The sequence below is a fragment of the Petromyzon marinus genome, chromosome 3 (genome assembly GCF_048934315.1).
Source record: "Petromyzon marinus isolate PM22_M1 ecotype Great Lakes invasive population chromosome 3, UKy_Petmar_22M1.pri1.0, whole genome shotgun sequence".
Classification (NCBI taxonomy): domain Eukaryota; kingdom Metazoa; phylum Chordata; class Hyperoartia; order Petromyzontiformes; family Petromyzontidae; genus Petromyzon; species Petromyzon marinus.
Genome location: NC_133669.1, coordinates 6,104,133 through 6,128,393, shown reverse-complemented (window position 1 = coordinate 6,128,393; position 24,261 = coordinate 6,104,133). Strand labels below are relative to the sequence as shown.

The window sequence follows — 24,261 nt, the reverse complement described above, 5'->3', positions numbered from 1 at the left end:
TTTATTTTCTTTTTTAATTTATTGTTCGACGCGTTTGATAGAGACAACATCGAGATGCACAGGACGAGAAATTTGACTGTTTTTGATCAAGAGGGGTAAGAATCACAGCCCTACAGAAGTAGCGAGAGACATTGCCACGAGACGCAACATTGTGAAGCACAGAATGGAGTTTGTTGTTGTACACTCTTGTTGTACACACAATACAATACTCGTAGAGACAAAACATGTTTTTTTTTCCAATCACGGCTCTAACAAATTCCAATTCCCATGGGTTCCTGCAAAGAGGGGTGTGCAATTAGCGCAGGGTTGGGTCAGTGATTGTAGCGGTTTTACATTTCACATCATCGAGATGAACAATCACGACCTTACAGTAACGTGAAAGAAAAACATATGTACACGTGCACTTCGTTTCCAAGCCGTTGTTGTGATAATTCGCCAAAGCAAATGAAACCCCTGGGGGAATTTTACGTTCAAGTAATTAACGTGTTTACCCTGCGTACTGCAATATGTTCATAAAGCTTGCAACAGCAACAACAACAAAAAACCCTTCTCAAAAGCTATGGGTTCGTACGATGCATATATTAATGTACAGACAATACATTATTTTTATTAGTATACAGTGATGGCTGCATAATGTCCAACCCCTATGGGTGCCTTGTAATAGTCTTCTGTTCATCACCGTGATAAACAAAAAAACACCTCAGTTAAACGTGAAAAATATGTGTATATATATACAGCGTAACGGCATGTATCTGACTTGCTGTATACTGAGGAATGGCAGGCGGAGAGGTGAAAAGGTCGGATTGTTGTGGACATCTCGGTTCATTGCTCAGCATGCTGTATTGTTGTTCTGTGTTGATACGAGACGTTATCCTGCACATTCAGAAACGTGCGTGTAGAGCATTTGGCTGCTTTTCATTTCCACACGATAAGCCACCTCGAGCTATAATCCGTGGCCAGATCGCTTCTGACAAAGAGCTACATAGCCCGGTAGGCGTTAGCCTGGTAAAATAAAATAAAAAGTTTCGCTTTCAGTTTATGGGCAGCGTTCATTAACTGCGGCAGATTAGGCCCCGGGAAATTCTGGGTGTGTAGATAGAATATTGGCACGTGCGCGTTCAAGTGGCCATCTAAATCATTCTCATGTTTGGTTACCGCTTTTAAACTATTATGGCAAGGGCCTTGAGCCGAGGCGCTCTATAAATGCAAAGGGAGACAAGTTATACAAACGGGTAGAGTTACGATTGCCCCGCGGTGTCGTTGTGGTTGTTGCGGGGCGAAGTCGCCGCAGCAGCCTTCCGCAAAGCCACGACGTTGTGGCTTTGCTGTTTTCGTTCGTAGATATGTCGTCGTTGTTGTAAGGCTGTCTTGACCGAGACTAACTTACCGCACAGTTTGTGAGCTAAACCAGGAAGAAAATAGACAACAGGTGGTAAAAAAAAACCTACAGAATGTATAATCTCCGCGCTCCAAGGTGTTCGTAAAGTCGTGCAACGTTTCCCGCACAACTTTCGTCGACATTTTGCCCGACGTTTGGAATGAATGGCTGTGCCCAGCGGCCCGGTGGGTAGCTATCTCGCAGGGGGCATAATGGTCAAAGCTTAGCGCACCGATGGATTCAGCGCTCATAAAATATCTCTGGCTGGCTTCAAATTATAACTCAGTTCCCAAGTGCAGCGAGGTTCATGATATCAGACCCGCTTGGCAAGGCAGTTGTGCTGCATAGCCCTCCTGCGCTTTCTCTGGTCGTACCGCACGTCGTTCCGCGTGATGTCAGACGTTTCGCGCCACATGCTTTTCAGGAACTGCGTTTATAAACCTTGAGAAACGTTGGACATCACGCCGAACGACAACATGCGGTAACAACCCCAAAACACATTGGAGAGCCATGTCAAGAAATACAATTCTGTGCACAAACCATATGCGGCGATTGGTATGTCGCACACCACTGCAGTATTACTCAATGTTTATGATTAAGGTAAAACATTGTTTTCAGAATTACAGCCTCGATTCTAGCGCTTGCTTGTATCTCCATAAATCTTTGACATTGAATCGACGACAGAGCCATTGTGTCGAGGACCATGGAAACATGAAAGCAAAGTCACAAAAGTCACACAGTGCATTGCTCGATCCCTCACTGTAGCGATGATAGTTAAGCTAAATGGCACTCGAGTAATTTACAGCATTCAGCAGCATCGCACCGGTAGAATATCTATATCCGACACGCATACACTTAACATCTGGACTCACCCCCACCCCCCACCCACAATCACACGTGAACAAAATGATCTATAAGCTATAATTAACCCTGCAGGAAAGAAGGCAGATAAACCAACGACCCAACAAAGACACTTTGCCATTGCTTAGTTGAACCACATTCAGTGAAGATAAACAGCGAACCACTTCGATAGATCTTCATTGTCACTCTCCCCTGCCAGAATTTTTTTTTTTAAGAGAGCTACTGCTGTTTGTTATGCAGCTGTCAGGTCCTCGGTACATACAACTAACGAGAGTTGACATTCTTCACCCAATGCCCATTCTACAATTGAACCTACCTGTATACTCTTAAGTAATCATACATCACTCAACACATGGGGTTCTCCCCTCCTCCAGACATGTGAGATCTTCTCCTTCCCGTGATATGTCCTGGTGTTCTTGCACCCCAGAGGTGGCAACCCTTTGTGGGTGCCCGGATTCAAACCCAGGTTACCAGCTGTGCCAACTCGATGCTTTGACCGCTAAGCCTCCTGGTTACCTCTCCCAAGGGAACACTTTTTTTTTAATCAGGGGCGGCCCGTCCATATAGGCGAACTAGCCTGTCGCCTGGGGCGCCAAGTTACGAGTGGGGCTCCAAATTCGAGGAAAGAAACATAAAAAAAATACAAATAAAATAACGACGACGTCATTATTTCAATTCCCCGTGCGCGTTCAGAGGGAATATGAATTTATTAATCATTAATTGAACAGACGGACGCACAGACAAACCGAAAAATGATGCCTCTGTTAAAACAAAAAAACAAAAATACGCTTTAAAAAAAAAAGAGACATTAAACGTAAAATAGGGGCGACATGTATTTTTTTTTTTTACCAGTCTACCAAAAACTTCAGGCTGGATCTGCCCTTGAGGTGTGGGGATGCGGGCGCCGATTTGAGTGGTCCGCCCAGGGCGCCAGGTGCTGGCAGCAGCTTAGCCTAGCCTACTTTGCGGTGCATCAAAGCGCTCCTCCTCCTTCTTGTTCCTCCACCGAACACTTGGCGGTGCGACCGGAGAAACGACGTGACGATGAACACCGACGACGCGGTTCCCGAGCAGATTCTATAACGAGTGCATATTCAGAACCCCCCCCCCCCCCCCGAGTTTAAAGCGGCCTAACAAAAGGTGCGTGTCTTGATCGAGGGAGCGTTTGTTCACGACGGGTTTCCTAGCGCGAACGCACAGCGTGCGCGGCCAAAACGATGTACAGCTGCAGACGGGGTGCACAGTCCCGTGCGGATCATCACGGATATCGACACGACATTATATCACCGGACGGGACACTCGTGGAACAAACATGTGCGTACGCCCACCACGTTTTGGACTAAACTGCACTTCGCTCGTGGAATATTTACGATCTATAGCGTAAGGATTGAACAGTGTCAGCGTCTCAAATAAAAAAAAATTCATTCGCAAACGCGTAGCGGCTTCTACCCGCCTTATTTTTTTATTTTTTTTGTGTGCCATCGCAATGCGAGTGACCCGGCTATAAATGAAGGCAAGTATAGAGCATTTTCGTGGGCGCGGTGACGTGGCCGAGCGGGTTAGCACGCTTGCCGCTGGTTTGCAGGGGTTCGCGGTTTCGAGCCCCACGGCCGCCCTGGTTAATACTGCGGGCGTATTAACCGTAACAATGCGCGTCCGCCAGTTTTACAGTGGACGACAGAAAAAAGATCCCCCTCGAAGGAGAGTAGGCCACGTGCGTTGGCGCCAGGGTCCAAAATTTGCCAAATAAAAAAAAACAACCCACAAATGGCTCCATTTGGTTAAACATCATAGCAACATTGCCCGCCCCCTCCCCGCAGTACGGCAAAACGTAGCAGACCCCCGCCCCGAACAAGTATTGAGACTCATTGAGGCTTTCGTGGGCCAATGCATGGACAGACAAAAGGAGTTTATCCGTTTTTGTATCTTTTAGATCTCCACGTCATCTCGCCACCCCCCCCACCCCCGAGTTGGAAAGAGGCCAAACGAGTGTGGTTTGGCTCAGGAACAGTTGCGGGAAGATTGTCAGGTGGGATGGGAGAAGCGAGAAACACGTCTGGACTGTGTGCCACTGCGATTGGCCGCACGGCGAAGCCGTTCGCTAGCAGTGGGTAAAGCATGTCTACCAATAGTGTGAAAAAGGCAAATAGTGTATAGTGCTTTTTAATTCGCCTGTAAATAACCACCAATCAGCTGTGGTCAGAATACATATGTTCAGGACAGAAATTTTAGCATGAAGGCTGCTATAGGGTTATCCTATCGATAGACGGTAGGGGGATATATAGTAATGCACATGGCTAGCGACAAAGCAGCTTGCCGTGTAACCTTTCTTTCTTGTTGCTACTTACTAGGCTGGAAACAAATCTTCACCTATTGCTGTAGACGGATTGTGGGTAGCGTGCTCCTCTCTCCACGGCCACGGTGTGGTTACGGAGCAATGCACCCGGAGGTTTAAATACGAGCTCTTTACGATCGCTGTCACAGTCTCACGGACTTTTGGCGTAGAAGACTCGTGTATGGCGTTTTATCTGATGAATGTGAAATTGAACACATGTATATATGTGTGTCTGATGTGAGGAGCGGTGGTGCAGCGGTTAGCGCGCTGCGCTACGAACCCGGCCACCCGAGTTCAATTCCCGCTCAGGGCCAACACCAGACGACGATTATCCGGTCCTGGGCCTCACCAAAGGTCGACTCAGCCTCAAATGAGGACCTGGTGCGGTGTGTAAAAACGTCGCCACCGGGGAGACAAAGGCGGCCAGGCGTGGTGTTGGCCGCCCACCCCCTCGTGTGCCGTGCCGGCCTTCATAGGTGCTCGCTAACAGCACTTGCCCCAACAATCTGTTACAGGCTATACGGGGGATCTTTGTCTTGCTGTGACGCTACCACCGGTGAAAGCAAAGACCAACACAAAGAGTTGGTGGTGACAATTGGGCAAAGTGTGGTGACCCCCTCTGTTACCAGCACGAACACCTGAATCGTTGAAACTTTTTTTTCTGCACCAATCCCATGTGATCACCCCCTCCCTGCCCCTCCTCATGGGGCCTTCCAAGAAAATTAAATTTAAAACTTCCTTGAAAATTATCAACGACACCCCGTCGCTTCGCAGACCTCAAGTGTAACCCCCTTATGACTTTCAAAGACCCTTGACGATGCCCGCAACACTCTATCGTAATTTAGAAATTGTCATGTGAGATGCAGTACCCTGTTTATAATGTATATAAATACATATGTATGCACTGTGCCACATCCTAAAGCTTTGATTATATGGATTACGGGTTCATAAATCTGCACGCCCATATTTTTGCTACTTTAACTACAAATGAAGCGTCCTATGTAATCTTCATATATCTGAAGCTTTAATATATTGTATTGTTATTTACAGTTGTCTTTCAATCCACTGCTGGACGAAGGCCTCCCCATACCTTGTCGGTCGTGGCGGTTGTTCGACCATACTTCACCACGCCCGTCGGGGTAGTCTGGTGTAGGAGCATCTCAGGACCGATTTCAGACATCATCCGTCACCGACGTTAGCTGTGGCAGGGGAATCGAACTCGGGCGACTGGGACTCGTAGAGCAGCGTGCGGACCAATGCACCACCGCTCGCTCAATTGATCGACCTTCCAGAGTCGATAAAACGAACACGTCCTGCTTGAGGCTGCAGAACTTTGGCGCGGGGTAAGTCATAAGTCGTTGGCGCTGCGGTAAATTAAGAAATCATCGGTCTCCACTGGAATTTTAATTAATATCACTGGCTCAGGACAGCTTATGGAAGTGCGCTATTGTTTCATGTGACCTTTGATGGTGGGGGGGGGGGGGGGGGGTTCGTAAAAAAATTTAAGTTGCGCGTTGAATGTGTCGCGGACAGACTTGCTCTAACTTGTTTATGCTGTCTATTAACAATCTCATCAATCTCAGGGAACGCTTTGTTTAATGACCCCCAGTCACCGGTGGTGGCAGTCGGGGAGGAAATTTATGATAGTGGAAGTCTGTGGGGGGGGGGGGGGGGCGGGGGTACTGGGATGGAGAGGGGACGAGAGTGTAATGCAATTTAGGATATTTATGTTCAAAAATAATTCAAAGTGATTTCCTGCCCAAATGAGCACTGAGGCCAGACCCATATCCCGCTCATATCTCCCTGATCCGGCAGTGGAAATTCCACATTGTCACGACGCGCTCTAAACATAGAGGTTAAAGGTTACCGTGGATCAGTACATGCGGGTGCTGACCAATCAGAGGGGCCTTCCTTTCGCTGCCCCCCGTGCTTTGTCAATGACCCCCCACCTCACCCCCTCGCTCAGCTCGGCCCCGGTCCTCCTGGTCGCACCTCGCAAGCTGTGGCCTCCAGGACCTCCCGTCTCCTCCACTGACCGCTGAGCGCCTGTGAACAGAGGGGCACATTCACACGTATGCTGCTGATGATGATAATAATAATGTTTGGTTGACAATCACAGCCCCTTTGCCAACGTAATGCTGCTGGATGAAGACCGCTTGCAGGCTGCAGGCAAGTTACTTTTTTCGAGCACAGGAGAGGGGGGCCTTTGAATATTTGAGATGAGATGTGATTAGTTGCTGAGGCATCCAAACAAGTGCCGTATAAACGTCCGCTGGTCTAACACCGTTTGAGACGAGGCTCAAAAGAAAATTGTCTCTGGTGTGGACCAATCAGTTTCAAAGACAATGCATATATTACTCATTGTTTTTTTCGGTAAAGTCACGTATGTAGGAACACCATAAAATTATATTAAAACAAATCAATCACGACGTTTCGACCGCAACACAAGCGATCCTCATCAGGTGTAAAAAAAACAAATCACGGAGGTAAATACAACAAGAAGATGAGAGACGAGAATTCAACAAACCTAGGAAAAAAATATGTGATGCACAACCAGTCAGGTCAACAACACAGTTAGACACTTACCTGACGGACCACGAATTTCAGAAGAGTGTTAAAATTCGTGTTCAACCTCTGGATTGAACTTACCAGCATAGACAGAGTGAACAAATACGAGGTACAAGTCAGCAGAAGTACATATACAGAGACACCAAGAGGCAAGGACGGACAGAGAAGCAAGGAGGAAAGAGTCGGATGAACAGAAGCCTTAAATAAGAGGTGAAGGTGGGGGGAGGGGCCAGAGAGAAAGGGGCGGAGCCGCAGAAACGGGGGGAGGAGCAGTAGGAAGCACGTGCTGCTGCAACGCAGCAGAGGCGGAACGGGGAGCGGGCAGGAGCAGGTATGGGGCACACCACGTTTAGGACAGAATTGCAAAGGTAACTTCCCCGTAGAAGTGTGTTAATAAAGAAGTAAGGCTTTCGTGAATGCATAAATTACTCATTGGTTTTTTCGGTAAAGTCACGTATGTAGAAATACCATAAAATTATATTAAAATATATCAATCACGACGTTTCGACCACAACACAAGCGATCTTCATCAGGTGTGATATATCAATCACGACGTTTCGACCGCAACACAAGCGATCCTCATCACACCTGATTGATTTGTTTTAATATAATTTTATGGTATTTCTACATATGTGACTTTACCGAAAAAACCAATGAGTAATTTATGCAGTCACGAAAGCTTTAATTCTTTATTAACGCATATATTATCAGAGTATGTTTTTTTTTGCATTCTGACCACAAGCATTGTGGTTAATGCAGACATGATTCTTTGTAAAAGGTTTTAGTTTGGTGTTTTAACATCTTAACACCCGTTTTGCTGCCCCAAAAAAGGGGAAAAAACCTATTATCATATTTTGGTACTGGCAAATGAGATCCCATGATGGGAATAAAATGGTGTTGGTTCAAACGCGTCTTGACTCCAAGATACATTGCCCAGGAAGAGCTTAGAGCCTGTCGCCAGGGAAAGGGAGGTCTGGATCGCTCGACTCAACACGCTGCTGCCACGACCCTCACCAGGACAAGCGGACTTAGAAAAAGGAACGGGCATTTCTACATTGACAAACGATTCTGTGTACACCGGAAACAGCGGCTGTTAAAGAAGCTCAATCAAAATCTACTGGCGGATTTTAACAACTGACAAAAAACCAAGAACATATTTCAACAAAATTATCGTTCCTTCCTCATGCAAATGACATGTCTCACCTTTTCAAATCCAAGAAAATGAACTTCAAAATAAAAGTACTTTGTGCAATTATGTTAGACACCTTTATGTTGAGCTGCCATTACAAATCTATTTTTTTTACAGTGAGGGAAAAAAGTATTTAATCCCCTACTGATTTTGTACGTTTCCCTACTGACAAAGAAATGATCAGTCTATAATTTTAATGGTAGGTTTATTTGAACAGTGAGAGACAGAATAACAACAAAAAAACAGAAAAAACGCATGTCAAAAATGTTATAAATTGATTTTCATTTTAATGAGGGAAATACGTATTTGACCCCTCTGCAAAACATGACTTAGTACTTGGTGGCAAAACCATTGTTGGCAATCAGAGAAGTCAGACGTTTCTTGTAGTTGGCCACCAGGTTTGCACACATCTCAGGAGGGATTTTGTCCCACTCCTCTTTGCAAATCTTCTCCAAGTCATTAAGGTTTCGAGGCTGACGTTTGGCAACTCGAACCTTCAGCTCCCTCCACAGATTTTCTATGGGATTAATGTCTGGAGACTAGCTAGGCCACTTCAGGACCTTAATGTGCTTCTTTTTGAGCCACTCCTTTGTTGCCTTGGCCGTGTGTTTTGGGTCATTTTCATGCTGGAATACCTATCCACGACCCATTTTCAATGTCCTGGCTGAGGGAAGGAGGTTCTCACCCAAGATTTGACGGTACATGGCCCCGTCCATCGTCCCTTTGATGCGGTGAAGTTGTCCTGTCCCCTTAGCAGAAAAACACCCCAAAACATAATATTTCCACCTCCATGTTTGACGGTGGGGATGGTGTTCTTGGGGTCATAGGCAGCATTCCTTCTCCTCCAAACACGGCGAGTTGAGTTGATGCCAAAGAGCTCCATTTTGGTCTCATCTGACCACAACACTTTCACCAAGTTGTCCTCTGAATCATTCAGATGTTCATTTACAAACTTCAGACGGGCATGTCTATGTGCTTTCTTGAGCAGGGGTACCTTGCGGGCGCTGCAGGATTTCAGTCCTTCACGGCGTAGTGTGTTACCAATCTTTTCTTGGTGACTATGGTCCCCGGTGCCTTGAGATCATTGACAAGATCCTCCTGTGTAGTTCTGGGCTGATTCCTCACCGTTCTCATGATCATTGCAACCCCACGAGGTGAGATCTTGCATGGAGCCCCAGGTCGAGGGAGATTGACAGTTCTTTTGTGTTTCTTCCATTTGCGAATAATCGCACCAACTGTTGTCACCTTCTCACCAAGCTGCTTGGCAATGGTCTTGTAGCCCATTCCAGCCTTGTGTAGGTCTACAATCTTGTCCCTGACATCCTTGGAGAGCTCTTTGGCCTTGGCCATGGTGGAGAATTTGGAATCTGATTGATTGATTGCTTCTGTGGACAGGTGTCTTTATTCAGGTAATGAGCTGAGATTAGGAGCACTCCCTTTAAGAGTGCGCTCCTAATCTCAGCTTGTTACCTGTATAAAATACACCTGGGAGCCAGAAATCTGTCTGATTGAGAGGGGGTCAAATACTTAATTCCATCATTAAAATGTAAATCAATTTATAACATTTTTGACATGAATTTTTCTGGATTTTCTTGTTGTTATTCTGTCTCTCACTGTTCAAATAAACCTACCATTAAAATTATAGACTGATCATTTCTTTGTCAGTGGACAAACGTACAAAATCAGCAGGGGATCAAATACTTTTTTTCCCTCACTGTATATGATAAACAAATATTTGAGGGGGAAAAAAAAAGCAGGATTGATTTATTTAAAATTCGCTTCAAATATTAGGTTATCTCAACGCGCTTTGCAAACAGGCTTGGTAATTACATGACACGAAACCAATTTAAAAAAAAACAATTGGCATTGAGAATATAACAAACCAAATAAACCTGTTGCACGACGACTGCGTGGGGTTTCACAGTTGTGCTGCACAGCTCTCCGATCGTTCATCGGTGGCAAGAACCATAAACACTTCCAACAGGGAATGCTATATAATCCCTCACGCTGCCCGACAATGGAATTCCCTCCCATTGTCCCTTTCGCCTTGCGCCTTGCACCCGCGCTCAACAACCGTGATTAACAAAGCAAAATTCAGGACGAAGGAAACTCCCGGCAGGTGGGGCGATGCGTCGGACATCGTGCCCAACGATACACGGGACGAGCCAGAAATAAAAAATAAACGAAATCTGGAAAAGTCGTACTACAGTCTCGCAATATTCGCAGAGGTGGAAGAGGCAAAGAACAAATCCCTGACACATTGACGACAAGGGGAGGGCCTCACATTGATTGGACAGCGTGTTAGCTTATAACGGGTTACACGCCCCAACACTGTACGGGCGATGACAGCTCTGACAACATGTCTGGGAAATGAGAACACGGTACAAGATGGAAGTGCTCACGAATCCGTAACCGATTCCTGAGCTACCTGAACTTGAAATGCCGTAGATCTCAAAAAAATCTTAAAACTATTTCCATCCTTTAGGTTTTCATTTATGTTTATCCCATTCACGTACCCCAAGGTCAAGTGCGTCAAATAAAGTTTAATAATACAGGACTGAGGCTTGAAAAATTAACATTATTTTAGCCATTTTAATGGATTTTTAAGACCGCAAACTGAAGTATTTTTTGCTATATTGGTTTTCTTTTTTGATTTAGTTCGTATACAGTGTATTGAGCATGTACACGCTTCCCCTCGCTCTGTGCGGTTTAAGTTTTTGCAATTTCGCATATATATGCAGCTAACCTATGCCTGATTTCGAAAACGTTTTTTGGTTCAGCCATGTTTGTTTGTTGTAGTACGGAGTTAGACTGATGGCCTTAATCTAAGTTGTCTTGTGGTTGTTGTTGTTGTTGTTTGACTTGCATCCCTCTGGGATTTTTGCACACAGCGTTGGTGTACGGTGCTTTTTCAGGAATATTTTGCTGTTTTTTTCCTGTATTTTCTGTTTGCACAGTCACACATAGTCACTTTAATATGTTTTCATGTTCATGTTTTTGCTTCTTGTTTGTTGTGGTTGCAACCGATTCAAGAGCCGAATGGCTCACGGGGCTATACCAAATAAATGAAACTGAAAACCCAAAATTCGCTAAATGCACTTTACAATTCACTCCCCTCCCCCCCACCCACGTTCACTCACCGTGCGAGATTCCATCCGCCGGCCCCACGCCCCCCACAAAGTCCCCGACGGGTAGCAAGAGGCGGCGGGAGGGTCTCGCTCTCCCCGGTCGTGTCGGGGACGTTGCCGGCGACGGCGGCGTCTCCACGGAACACCTCTCGTCAGCCTGCCCCGTGGTCTCATCGCCGCCGGGCGCGGCTGGTGCGCGAACCGTCGTCGCTGGGGTGTGAATAAAAGGTAACCGCGTGTTCCCTGCTGGTCAATCGGTCACATTGACGTTGCTCTGGTTCGGTAATAATAACACACATTACAACTCATTACTAATCATAATCATTGACTGATTACCAATCGATTATATAATTACTGCACCTGAATGAGTTAAATGATGACGTCACCCTGCTGCTCTATTTAAGACCGGGAGCAGGTGAGGGCTTTACCATTCTGTCGAATTGCCCGACGATGTTGGATTTAATTACCAGCGAAACGTCGTATTCAAACTGTAAATGTTGTGGATTCACTCTTCAACACACCGGTGGGCTAAAGTAGTGAACTAATTGTCTTTTGTCAATGTGACACTTTTTTGCTGATTGGCCGTGTCGGGTGGTGGAGGGTTACGACACATTTATGAATAACGCGATCTAACCCAAAAACCTTTATTATGAACAGCATGTTTTGTTTACGTGACAATCTTTGCTAATTGGCTGAGTCGGGTGGTGGCGTGTTTAACGACACATTTTTATATTCACGCGATCCGACCACAAAAAAAAATAACCTCTCATGGACAATTTAAACTTGTATACCTGCGAGAGTCTCACTGAGTCTCAAGGCACTTCTTCGTGAGTGCCCTGTCAGTTTCTAACTGTTGCTGTGTGGAATTCCAATTGCATAATGTTTCAGCATTGGGATCTCAAGGCCAATAACCCAGTTGAATTCTACGGGTTTTTTTTTGTAACTATGGGAGGAAACTGGAGAAGCCCAGAGGAAACCCATGCTAAACAGGGGCAGAGAACATACAAACTCCACACAGAGTGGAAACCCAAGTCGAGAATCCAACCCAGGAATTTCTTGTTGTTAGGCACGAGTATTACCAGTCTGCCACCCTGGTGCAATAATCCAGGACGTATCATGTGAATAAGATTATTATCTCACAACATCGTAACAGGGTAGAGCTACATGTAAAACCTTTATCTTGAGTGGTGTTATTACGCCACTGACAAAAACCCGGGAGTTAAAATGCCTTGGGAAAACTTACAGATTTGCCAGGACGGCAACTGCCGCAGCAAGTGTACGATCCTGGAATCTTGTGAAAACCAGGGCTAGTGGCAGCCCCAGCCATGACTCGACCCACCTGCATCGGAGAATTTGACTCCATCCGCTCTGGGAGAGAATTCCGCCGTCGCCTTCCGGCACGCCGGGTTGACGAGCGTGGACGAGTTGGACTCCACGCTGCAGTAGACGTGCGCCAAGCTCGTCGAGTGGACCACCGAGGGATGGTGGCGGCGATGACAAATGGCAGCCGCGGCAGGAGGAGGAGGAGGCGGTGGCACGGCAGGAGGCAGCGCAGCGGCTGCCGCGACGTGAGGCCTCATCGCCACGTGCTTGTTCTTTTTCTTGGGCAGCTTCTGCTTGGCCATGGCGAGCGAGTAGTACATGCCGAAGTTGTTCACGATCACGGGCACCGGCATGGCGATGGTGAGGACGCCGGCGAGTGCACACAGCGCCCCAACGAGCATTCCGGGCCACGTCTTGGGGTACATGTCCCCGTACCCGAGCGTCGTCATGGTCACCACGGCCCACCAGAACCCGATGGGGATGCTCTTGAAGTGAGTGCTTTTGTCTTCGGCAGGCGCGCCGCCGCCGCCGTGGGACGCAACTGGAACGGAGCCGCCGCCCCCGTCAACGTCGCCGCCTCCGAGGCGCTCGGCGTAGTAGATCATGGTGGCGAAGATGAGCACGCCCAGCGCCAGGAAGATGACGAGCAGCAGGAACTCGTTGGCGCTCGCGCGCAGGGTCTGGCCCAGGACACGCAGCCCGACGACGTGACGCGTCAGCTTGAAGATGCGCAGGATGCGCACGAAGCGAACGACGCGCAGGAAGCCGAGGGCGTCGCGCGCCGCCTTGGACGAAACGTGGCTGAGGGCCACCTCCAGGTAGAAGGGCCAGATGGCCACGAAGTCGATGATGTTGAGCGTGTTCTTGACGAAGTCGGCCTTGTCCGGGCATGACGCGATGCGCACCAGGAACTCGAAGGTGAACCACACGACGCACACGCCCTCGATGTACGTCAGCGTCGGGTGCCGGTCGATGTAAATGTCCATGCTGCTGCTGCTGGTGGTAACGGTGGCGGTGGTGGTGGTGGCGACAGCTGTGGTCGTGAGAGGGAAACCTGGAGAGAGGGTAACAATCTTGAGAAGAATGGCAGCTCGGTCAACAGACAAATTCAACTAATCGCGAGCTGCGTGACACTGAGAAGGACCGTAACGAGTTGCAGCGTTTTGAGTGGACGCCCAGGCAGGAATACCTTGCTCTCTTAATTATTTCCTGGTTTGTGATCGATCGGTGTGGGGTAGGCAAGTGATTAGTAGCCACAGCTCTAATTGGGGTGTGCCAGGTGTGGAAAGATCTTCTGGGTCAATGAGCTTTTGTACTCGGCTAAATGTTGACACTTAGTCGAGTGTGCATTGCTGCATTTTGCAACGTCAAAAGTTCGGTGCTATGCGAGTTGATATGGCTTAGACATGGGTCACACCCATGCCATATGCTGAGAGGAGAGTCTACATTTGTGTTTTTATGCGGTTACTTTGGCGATATTGACACAGGTTTTAAACGTTCCTGAAGTGCAAGCTGATGCAAGATTGCCCGTGAAAAGCCCATGCTGGTGTTAATTAATACCTCTTACAAACGCATGGGTATTTTCCACGTCTGTCATGTGTGTTGCAATAATACGAGTACTGTTAGTACTCTATGCACTTTCTTCAGGTCTATTTACCATTTTGACTCTCACAAGTTCATTTTAATTTGTCCGACCGAGGTCATTTCGCGAGACGAAGTGTCCGTCCACAACCCTCGCGAGACAATGGCCTGCAGAAGGATACATCGCAGAACTACTTCTGAAATCTGTGCCGATGACCCTTTTCATCCAGACAGTCGACAGTGCACTTTGCTAGCCCGCTTGTACCACGTAAAGAGATGTTCTCTCCTTGACTGTCAAACCAATAAATTTGTTTTCATGCGCAGAGGTTAGCAATTTTCATTAAATCAAGTGTAAATCTTAATTTGTACGTCAGTGGGTTCTTTTGCCCTCATTGGTGACGGGGATTTAAACGCTCGAATTAACCACACTTGAGAACCCTGTTTGTGTACGGGAGGACAACTGGAATCAACCGAAGGCCCTCAGACTCACTGTTCTAACCTCTGAGCCATGCGGTCACCTCTATCTTTTTTTATTATGCAATTAGGGGTTCTCAATTGCGGCATCGAGGGCCCATTGCAATTTGTGAATAATCCCCTGAACCTTCAAGACAAAAAAGGCACCAGGATTCACACCATCGAGGCACCGCGTGTGACACAGGTGACCTGTTGCACAAATGAAATGCGTGATTCAGAAAAAAATACGAAATCTGCCAATTTATCCCAATTTAGTTGTCGGTGTCATGTACAAAAGGCCCTATTATGATCGCCCCCTCTCTCTCTCTTAGAGGAGTTCAACCCTCCGCGTTAGAGGCCGAACAGGATATGACAGAACTACTTCTGAGGCCCTTTCGTGTCACCTCTATTCACACTAGAGGGGAGTACTTTCCCAACCCTGCTACGGAGAGCAGAGTTTGCAATTACACCTAGAAATCATAGCTCCCCCCCTACTGCCAAACCAATTCCCATTTTGCAGCCCACCTGCTGAGTCTACCTTCTGCCACACAGGGACAGCTGCCACTGGGAGTGCCCTTTGAAATGTGTCAAGATGTGACGCGATATCAAAATCGCTATGAGTGACCGGGCGTCAAGGAGAGGGATTCTTTAAAAAAACTAATCAATACCATGACAGTCATACTAACACGTTTTATTCTGAGAGCTGGGACGTAGGGAAGTTGAGTGTAAAACCCAGACTTTGGGAATGTTTTTTTTCTTTCTGTGCAGGCATCGGTGAGCAGATGAGACCTTTATACGTCGATTCATCCCATGGACGTGTCGAATTAACGCAGCACACCCGTTCCGCTGGAGACAAAACACACGTTCATCAATAACACTACCTTTAAATATATAATCGGCGACCTTTCAGGCAAAGGACCCTGTTAGTTGTCTCTTAGGTGATGTTCTTTGGGTCTTTCGTCATGATCATTGTGTCATAAATATGCAGGGTACTGAGTTATGAAGAGGTGCAAAATGCGGCTCCTACAAAGGACTTTTCATGAATGTGAACCCCATTTATTTTCACTCGTTAATTATCGATTAAGTGACACCTAATTATCACTCTCACCTTCCCCGAGGTGTGTGCACATCTCTTCGGCAATACTTAGGCCGTAGCGTGGGCGTCCTAGTTGTTTTGGAGATAGCAGCTCGCTGAGTTGGAGTTGAGATAAAACACAGGTGGCGTGTTCCACAAAAGTTAACATTTACTAAATTAAAAAAATAATGTCTGTTCTGGGATGGTGGTCACAACGTGCAAACAGTAGATTGGTGCCACGCTGACGAGATGTTAACGACCTTGCCTGGTATACAGGAGGTTGTGGGTTCGACTTCGACCCTGACGCCTGCTGTTGTATATTTGGAGTTTGCGCGTCTCTCTCTCCCCGTGGTCGCGTGGATTTTTCTCCGGGTTTCGAACCCCCCCCCCCCACATTTAGAATCAACATCACGCGTTTAGAGTATTTGTTTTCTCTAAATTTCCACATGATAAGCCACTTCGCTGACCTGTCATTTGTGATGGCCAGGTCGCTTCTAAAAAAGATCTATATAGCTAAGTGGGTCTTACCTGGTAAAATAAAAAATATATATTGTTTCGTTTTTGTTTACACATATATCGGACAGATAACTGCAGGGACATTCGAGAGAGACAACCACGCCCCGAATGGCGTGAGGGACAACTCATGTGCAGCAGTGAAACGGAAGAAAAACATCACCCGGAGCTTTGAAGGATGGGAGGCATTCATTCATCCAGGAGTGGAAAGACGACAACATTCAGGGGTTGGAAACAGCTTCATCTCACGCTATACTGCCTGGAGAAGTATCAGATACCATCTCACGCTATACTGCCTGTAGAAGTCGCAGCTACCATCTCACGCTATACTGCCTGTTGAAGTATCAGATACCATCTCACGCTATACTGCCTGTAGAAGTCGCAGCTACCATATCACGCTATACTGCCTGTAGGCATTCTGATACCTTCTGATATCATATCATGCTAGGCTGCCTGAAAGATAACTGATATCATCTCACGTCTGTAGGAGTCTCTGCTACCATCTCACGTCATGCTGCCAGTACAATTGCTGATACATTCTGATATCATATCATGCCAGGCTTCCAGAAGGATATCTGATATCATCTCACGATATGCTACCTGTAGGAGTTCTGATATTATTTCATGCTGTGCTGTCTGTAGGAGTTCTGACATCATCTCACGCACGGAGTTGACGGCTCTACCCCCCCCCCCCACGCTCCCTATAAATTCTTAGAGTCAAATCAAAACACATTTTGTATAAAATGTAAGCCCATGGCGTAAGAGCTCGAGCAGAATGCACGATGGGGAAAAAAACCACTTCGCATCTCCTCACTCATTCACATTTGCGTTTACGATATATTTTAAGTTTGTTTAGCAATTAACTGTTATCGTGCCCCAATTTTGGGGTTTTCTATGGACCCCCTGCCACGCTAGAGGACTCTACGTATGGCGACTGTAGGAATTTCCGGTCGGACACATTTTTGCTATGTTAACAACCTCACCTTGAGGAGCTTGGATCACGCCCATCAGGGAGACGTTGGAGGAGGATGAGGAGGAGGAGGAGAGCGGGTGGTGAGTGGTGGTGGCATCTCCGTGCGGCCGGTGAACCACGATGTTGAAGGACTCGTGGGTCTCCAGGCAGAACGTGGTGATGGAGACCATGATGAAAAAGAGTGACGCGAAGGCGATGAACTGGCGGAGGTGGGGGGAGGAGACCGAGGGCAGCCGTTTCGCACGCACGTTTCAAGTTGATTTTGTTTGAGCACGTGACCACTCAAGAGACCAGCATGAGCTTAAACTATAAAATATTACTCAACTGGACTATATATATTTTTTTTACATTTTATTTTACCAGGTAAGGCCCACTGAGCTATATAGCTCTTTTTCAGAAGCGACCAGGCTGTCGCTAATGATGGCTCAACGAAGTGGGCTTATCACGTGGAAAATTTACAGCAGCTAAATACTCTACACGCGTGATGTTGATTCTAAATGTGGAGGGGAAACACCGGAGGACCTGGATAAAAATCCACGCGACCATGGGGGAGAGAGAGAGAGAAAGACATGCAAACTCCAAATTTACAGCAGGCGTCAGGGTCGGGATCGGGATCGAACCCACGACCTCCTGTACACCGGGCGAGGTCGTTAACATCTCGCCACCGTGGCGCCCACGTTTGCAAGAGTCAGCTGGGTCACCAAAGTGATGGAAGCCAAATACAAATAATGTACAGCAACGACGCAAACAGGGATCAGCGCAAAATCATGATTAATTATTTGAACAAAAAAAAACCGTAGGTTATCATGGCCAATGCGTTCATCCACATGTTATGTTTGGGCGTGGCAACGCAGCGGTTTTATGACAATATTATTGTCCGTAACCCTCCACCATCCGACAAGATTGTCGTCACGTTTACAAATAGACGATTGTTATTCGTGGTAGTATTAATACGTGCGCCGTTTTACACCGAATGAGAAGCTCAGAGCAGCTTGAGAGGGAGACGTCGTGGCACGTTCGCGTTCAGTGTAGCCGCGACAAGTCCGAAGCCCCCGGTGGCGAGGAGCCTCGTCGGTCATAAAGATTGGCGGCGACTTGGGGAGGCATTCAACCATGGCTTGACTACGGCTGCTCCTGATGATGATGATGTATTATGTATCGCATATTGCATATTACAATCCTTACCTATTGACTCTACATCCCCTCCCCACCTCGTCCATCATTCAACCACCCCGTCCACCCCTGATGGTGAAGCTATTTTATTATCATCATCATAGTTGTGATGCTGGTTCACCCAGGATAGCCTCGCTGTATCTTAAGACTATTTTTCACGAGGATCCGGCCACACTTTTTCGCAGTAGGGGCGGCGGGGAGGGGCGAGGTTACTGCGGTGTGCAATGCCAATCGAGTACATTTGCAAGTGGACTTTCAGCATTGGGATGTTTGGCGAATACCAATTGCTGCGGTTAGCGTGTGATACAGGAGAATGACGGGGGGCTAACACACAAACTCCACGCAGAAAGTTCCCCAAAGTCAGGAATCAAACCTAGGCCTTCTCACCGGGAGACACAAGCGCCACCCTGTTGCCACCTCTACACCACCACCATCATATATATAGAAAATCAATCTCCCCTACCATGATGACACGGCGCTCGGCGTAGTAAAACATAAAAAGCAAAAGAGGCCAACAAAAAGTGTCGCTTTCTTCCCTTCTCAGCTTACCCTGGCAGCTCGTGACGAGTAGGGGTCCTCGAACAGCGCCCACACCCTGCGCTGCCAAACTCCCCAGCAGCGTGCCTTGCCCCCTCTGCCCGAGCAAGGCGACGTGCCCGTCGTGTCTTCAAGCCCATCGTCGACTCCTTCCCCGTGCGAGGCGCAGTTGCTGTGGTTGTGGTGCTGCTGCTGCTGCTGCCCGTCGGCGCCGTTCAAGTAAGGGCTCTCGAACTGGACGAGTGCCTCCTCGGCGTCGCGGTGATGACGGTAGCTCATCCAGCAGCACGCCTCGATGTCCGTCTCGTCGATGCCCCAGTAGGCGAGCTCCTCCTCGAACAGAGGGCCACACACCTCGGCAGGGCAGTGCAGCTTGCCCGTGCGGTAGTAGTTGAGGATGATGGCGAACACGATGGGGTGGCGGTCGAAGAAGAACTCGCCCGTGAGCGGGTCGTAGTTGGGGCCGCCCGGGGCGCGCGAGTCGGCGAGGCGGGCGAGCCGCGTGCCCGGCAGGGTGCGCAGGGTGCCCCGGTAGGTCTCGTGACGCGTGCCGCCCACGTTAATCACCACGCGCTCCTCGCTCGGCGGCGGCTCGTGTTTCCTCATCATGGCGTGGCGCTTTAGACATGTCAGCGCTCGCCGGGCTGTGGTTGTGGTGATTATGGTGGTGGTTGGTTGGTTGGTGCTGCTGCTGCTGCTGCCGAAGGTGGTGTTGGTGGTGTTATGCTTAGTGCCGGGAGTGGTGATGATGGTGGTTGGTTGGTGGTGAGCTATTGCTGCGAATGGAGATGGTGGTTGTGATTTTGGTGGTGGTGGTGGTGGTGGGAACGCATTTGGTGGTGGCTGAGGCTTAAGTTTGGCAGCGACTTCACAACACCACCAACAACTATCCCGTTTCACAAGGCAAACGTCGCCCCTACACCCAAACCACGACCCACTTCCCCACCTCTGTCCCGCCTAACTCTACCCCCCTTTCGCCTTGCCAAGCCGAGAGGCAACGCATTCGAGACGTGACCCTGTGTCTCTACGAGTCGCTACCAAAATCTCGCCAGCTCTCTTATTATCTATAAACTATCCCGATCACGTTGCCCACAAGGATGAAGCCAGACCAACGGGTGCCCGTCTTCCTCTCGCTGCTAACCTCTGCTCTAATCTCTCACCCCCCCCCCCCTCTCCTAAGTCATTGTATATTTCCTCCGTATATCGTGTGCTCCCCCCTCTCTCTCTTCATTCCATCTTCAGCTCCCATATACGGAAAAAAATATTTCACCTTCAATCTCCCCAGCCAACGTTATTCCTGCCGCTTTCTCTGCTCACTGCTATTCTAGAATTTCCTGGTCTTCTGTTTCTCTTTCTTGCTCGTTCCTAATGCGCCTTACCTCTCTCTCTCTCTCTGCGCTGTCTTTTTGATTTCAGTCCACGTGTCCTCACTCCAAGCCCCTATTAATACCTCTATGTCCCCGCCTCTCTTTCCTATTCCACACTCCCCCCCCCCCCACCTCTTCGCCCTATTCTCGACCTCGCTCAAGCTTCAACCTTCCCCAACAACTCGCTCGTTGTGTCTCTCGCCCGTCTCTCGGTGTGTTTTTGTTGTTGTTGTTGGTGGTGGTCGTTGCTATCTCGTATGTGGAAGTTCAACTCTGCCTACCGCCAAGAGACGGACACAGGTAAACGGGGGGAGTCAGATTGGTCGTAAGTGTGTGCGCGTGTGAGCATATACACACACACACTGCACAGCACGAGGTGAGGCGCGTACGTTGTTGTTGTTGTTGACTTTGTGTGTGTCCGTGGCTGTGCTTGTGCGGGTCCACATGCGTGTGTCTGTATTTCTGTTCGTGGTCTGTGTGCGATGTGTCTGCGTCTGCGTGCGTGTATCGCGTGTGTATTTGCGTGTCCGTGTGCCAGTATGTATACGTGTGCGGGTCTGTACGCCTTTCGCGTGTACTTTGCGCGTCAATGTATTGTGTCAGTGTGTGTCTGCGCCCGCTAGCAGCACTTGCCCAGCAACAGTCTGTCAGGCTAGCCGAGGGATCTTTGTCTCGATTTTCTGTCTCGGCGCGTCCGCGCGTCGCTTCCTGCGCGCGCGTGTCAGCGTGTGTCTGTGTGTGCGTGTGTCAGCGCGAGCCTTACGTCTGTGTGCGCGTGTCTCTCTCCATGTGCTGCGCGTGCGTGCGGTGCGTGCGTGTGATCTGCCTGTTGATCGCCCGCCTCTGGAGAGAAAGAGGCCAGAAAAAAAAACCCACCCCAATAGAAAACAGTGAACGCTTTCGATTGCCCTGCCTTGGTTAGGGGGTTAAGGTTTTTGCCGGGGTTTTTTTTTTTGGAGAACCCCATTAAATAATTGCTCTTTTAAATGAAAAAAAAACGAAGCAATGATTATTAAGCCCGTAGCTTCTCTTTCAATAGATATCGTCTCCACATTGGCAAACCCATTACGAAATCAACATAAGAGCTCCACCTTCTGTTTTGTTTATGCACGCACACACATGCCAACATTCAGGCGTAACATATCTCCTCTGCATATACCAGGATACGTTTATACCGTGTACACGTACGTAATCATATACAGAATACACAATTCTTATATACACACCAATATGCATAAACGTACTCGCACACACACAACACACATTTCTCAATGCATTGTTGTGTATTGGCATACATAAATATGCAGCATAGTCGATGAAGACGGCAGGTTCATATACACCCATGAACATCTAAGAAGGCACGGGTGAACATGAATACACACAAAGACTCCCCCCACCCCCTCAGCACATAGCCTTAAACAGACTGCTGCGCAAGTGTTGTTAGCGAGCACCTATTAGACATACACACACAAATGAAATCGCTCATCTTAACACATGCCCATGCACTCGGATATGAACACATGCGTGACCGCACACACACACATACACCCACTCACACACAACCACACACGCACAAACACGCACACACACAACCACACGCAGATACATTTACCAATCAAAACCAAATCCAAAATTTGCCACTATTCAGCTTCACGGACTATCGAGTCAAGTCTGGTACATACATGCATGTCTGTTTGTACGATTGCAACACCTATAACAACCGCATGCTCCAAAATATACAACAAACCACGAGCACTTCCATAAAACACCACACACACACCTACCTAAAATAAACGTGCGTGTGAACACAAAGACAAAGATCCCCCAGTATAGCCTGCAACAGGCTGTTCGGGTAAGTGCTGTTAGCGAGCACCTTTGAAGGCCGACACGGCACACGAGTAGATGGGTGGCCAGAAATCACCCCCGGCCGCCTTTGTCTCCCCAGTGGCGATATTCATACACCGCACTAAGTACTCATTTGAGGCTGAGTCGACCTAGGGGATTCCCAGGACCGGTTCAGATAAACCTCCCGTGAGCGCTAATCGAACTCGGGTCACCGGGTTCGTAGCACAGCGCAGCTAACCGCTACACCACCGCTCCCCACACACACAGCCTGTACCACACACACACACCGCATACTGACACCCACCCCCCCCCCCCCCCCATTACACGGCATTACAAATTCTCACCTCGAGTTAAAAAACAAAAGGACCCAGCGCCGTGCCTGTGACGACTATCGCTCTCCTCTCTCTCTCTTGCCGCGTCTCTTGCCGCGTCTCTTGCCTTCTCCGATAGCCGACAACACGGGCGGGAGTCTTGGGAAGCTGCTTACTTGCTGCTGCTGCTGCTGCTCCGGGCGACGGACGTTGGGATGGCTCCGTCACTTTATGATTTCAAAATTTTATCTCTTAACCTCGGCGGCGGTGGCGGCTGCTGTCGCTGCGGTGACACCGTCGAGGGCGACAGCATCGTGTCCGCTCTACCTCTGCGGTGGCTCAGAGTCTTTGAGTGCCATATCGATTTACGTTTTATTTTAAACCCGTATTACTAGTAGCAGTACTGTTGTTGTTGTTGTTATTATGTCGCCGACGACGTATTCGTGTGTGGGAGAGAGAGCGAAGAGAGAGGAGAGAGACCTGTGGCTGAGAGGACCACGAAGACTCGGCGCGCAGGGAAAAACTGCTGCTGCTGCTGCCGGGCTACGCGTGATGTCACTTACACGCACGCACGCGCGCGCGAGCACGTACATACAAATACAAAGGCAAAGAAACCCCCCCCCCCCTCCGGGAAAGCCTCAATAGACTGTGTTGTAGAGTGTTGTCAGCGAGCACCTGTTGAGGCCAGCATGCGCACAGGGGTGCGGTGCAGTGCGTTGTTGCCATCAGAACGCCGGGGCGCCTTTCTCTTCCCAACCCCGATATTCCCGGGGCTGATGTTTGGACAACCGCAACAGGTACTCGTCTTGAGGTCGCGTTGACCTGGGGGAAGCCCAAGATCGGCTCTCATTTTGCTCGCGCGCACCTCCGATTCGCACGGTTTGGCTCTGTACGGTGCGAAAAAAGTTCAATATACGTACATGTTAGCCGTGGGCGGGAATCGAATTTGTGTCGCCGGGTTTGTAACCACTGCGCCACCGCTCCTCGTACCCACAGAGACAAATATCCCTCATATAGTCGTTAACAGACGGTTGGGGCAAGTGCTGTTAGCGAGCACCTATGAAGGCCGGCACGGCACACGAGGGAGTTGGTGGCCAGACATACACATACACGTGCTCGTATACACACACACACACGTGCGTGACCCGTGTGCGTGAGTGACCCAATACGAAAACATTTTAACCGCGAGGCCCAGCGCGTTCTTGCGTTCCGCCCACGCACGCCTCATTTTATTACAATTGATTTATGTGCAATGAAGAAGCGTTATTGCCCGAAACGTCGCCTATTGATTTTTTTTCCCATTTAACAGTAGTGTTATTGACGTTTTTGTTCATTGTTATTGTGTACCACTACTAACCCAGCAGCATCGCCACATAATGCATTTTTCTCACAATAGCACTCATGTATGCGCATTGTATAATGCCTTCATGATCGTCATCTCGTGGCTTGTACAGAATGCTGAGTAGATGTGAATAATTAAAACATATATAGCTTAAAGGTTATTAATGATCATTATCTACCATTGTAAACATATCACAATGCAAAGGATTGCCAGGAATATAATTAATGACTGCATCTATAGAGGAAGCAATGGTTGCTAGGAAACGCTTTTGCAGCCGACCAGATTACGATCATGATCATAAATAGTCAG

The 24,261-nt window shown here is 48.3% G+C and overlaps 1 protein-coding gene across 2 annotated transcripts; it reads right to left on the bottom strand.

Annotated features, from left to right (window-relative positions):
* LOC116952563 (voltage-gated potassium channel KCNC1-like) lies at positions 1–23,706 on the bottom strand. 2 transcript variants are annotated; one of them, XM_032972025.2, is made up of 6 exons: positions 22,644–23,706; positions 19,100–21,297; positions 17,388–17,577; positions 12,799–13,836; positions 11,472–11,669; positions 1–6,620 (listed from the first exon to the last, which is right to left on the bottom strand). In XM_032972025.2, the coding sequence occupies exons 2-6, from the start codon at positions 19,694–19,696 to the stop codon at positions 6,472–6,474; spliced, it is 2,172 nt and encodes a 723-aa protein (XP_032827916.1). In that variant the 5' UTR covers positions 19,697–21,297; positions 22,644–23,706; the 3' UTR covers positions 1–6,471. The 2 variants fall into 2 exon arrangements, with proteins under 2 accessions (XP_032827916.1, XP_032827924.1); XM_032972033.2 differs by having other exon boundaries at positions 22,787–23,706.
* Positions 23,707–24,261: the final 555 nt, after the last annotated feature.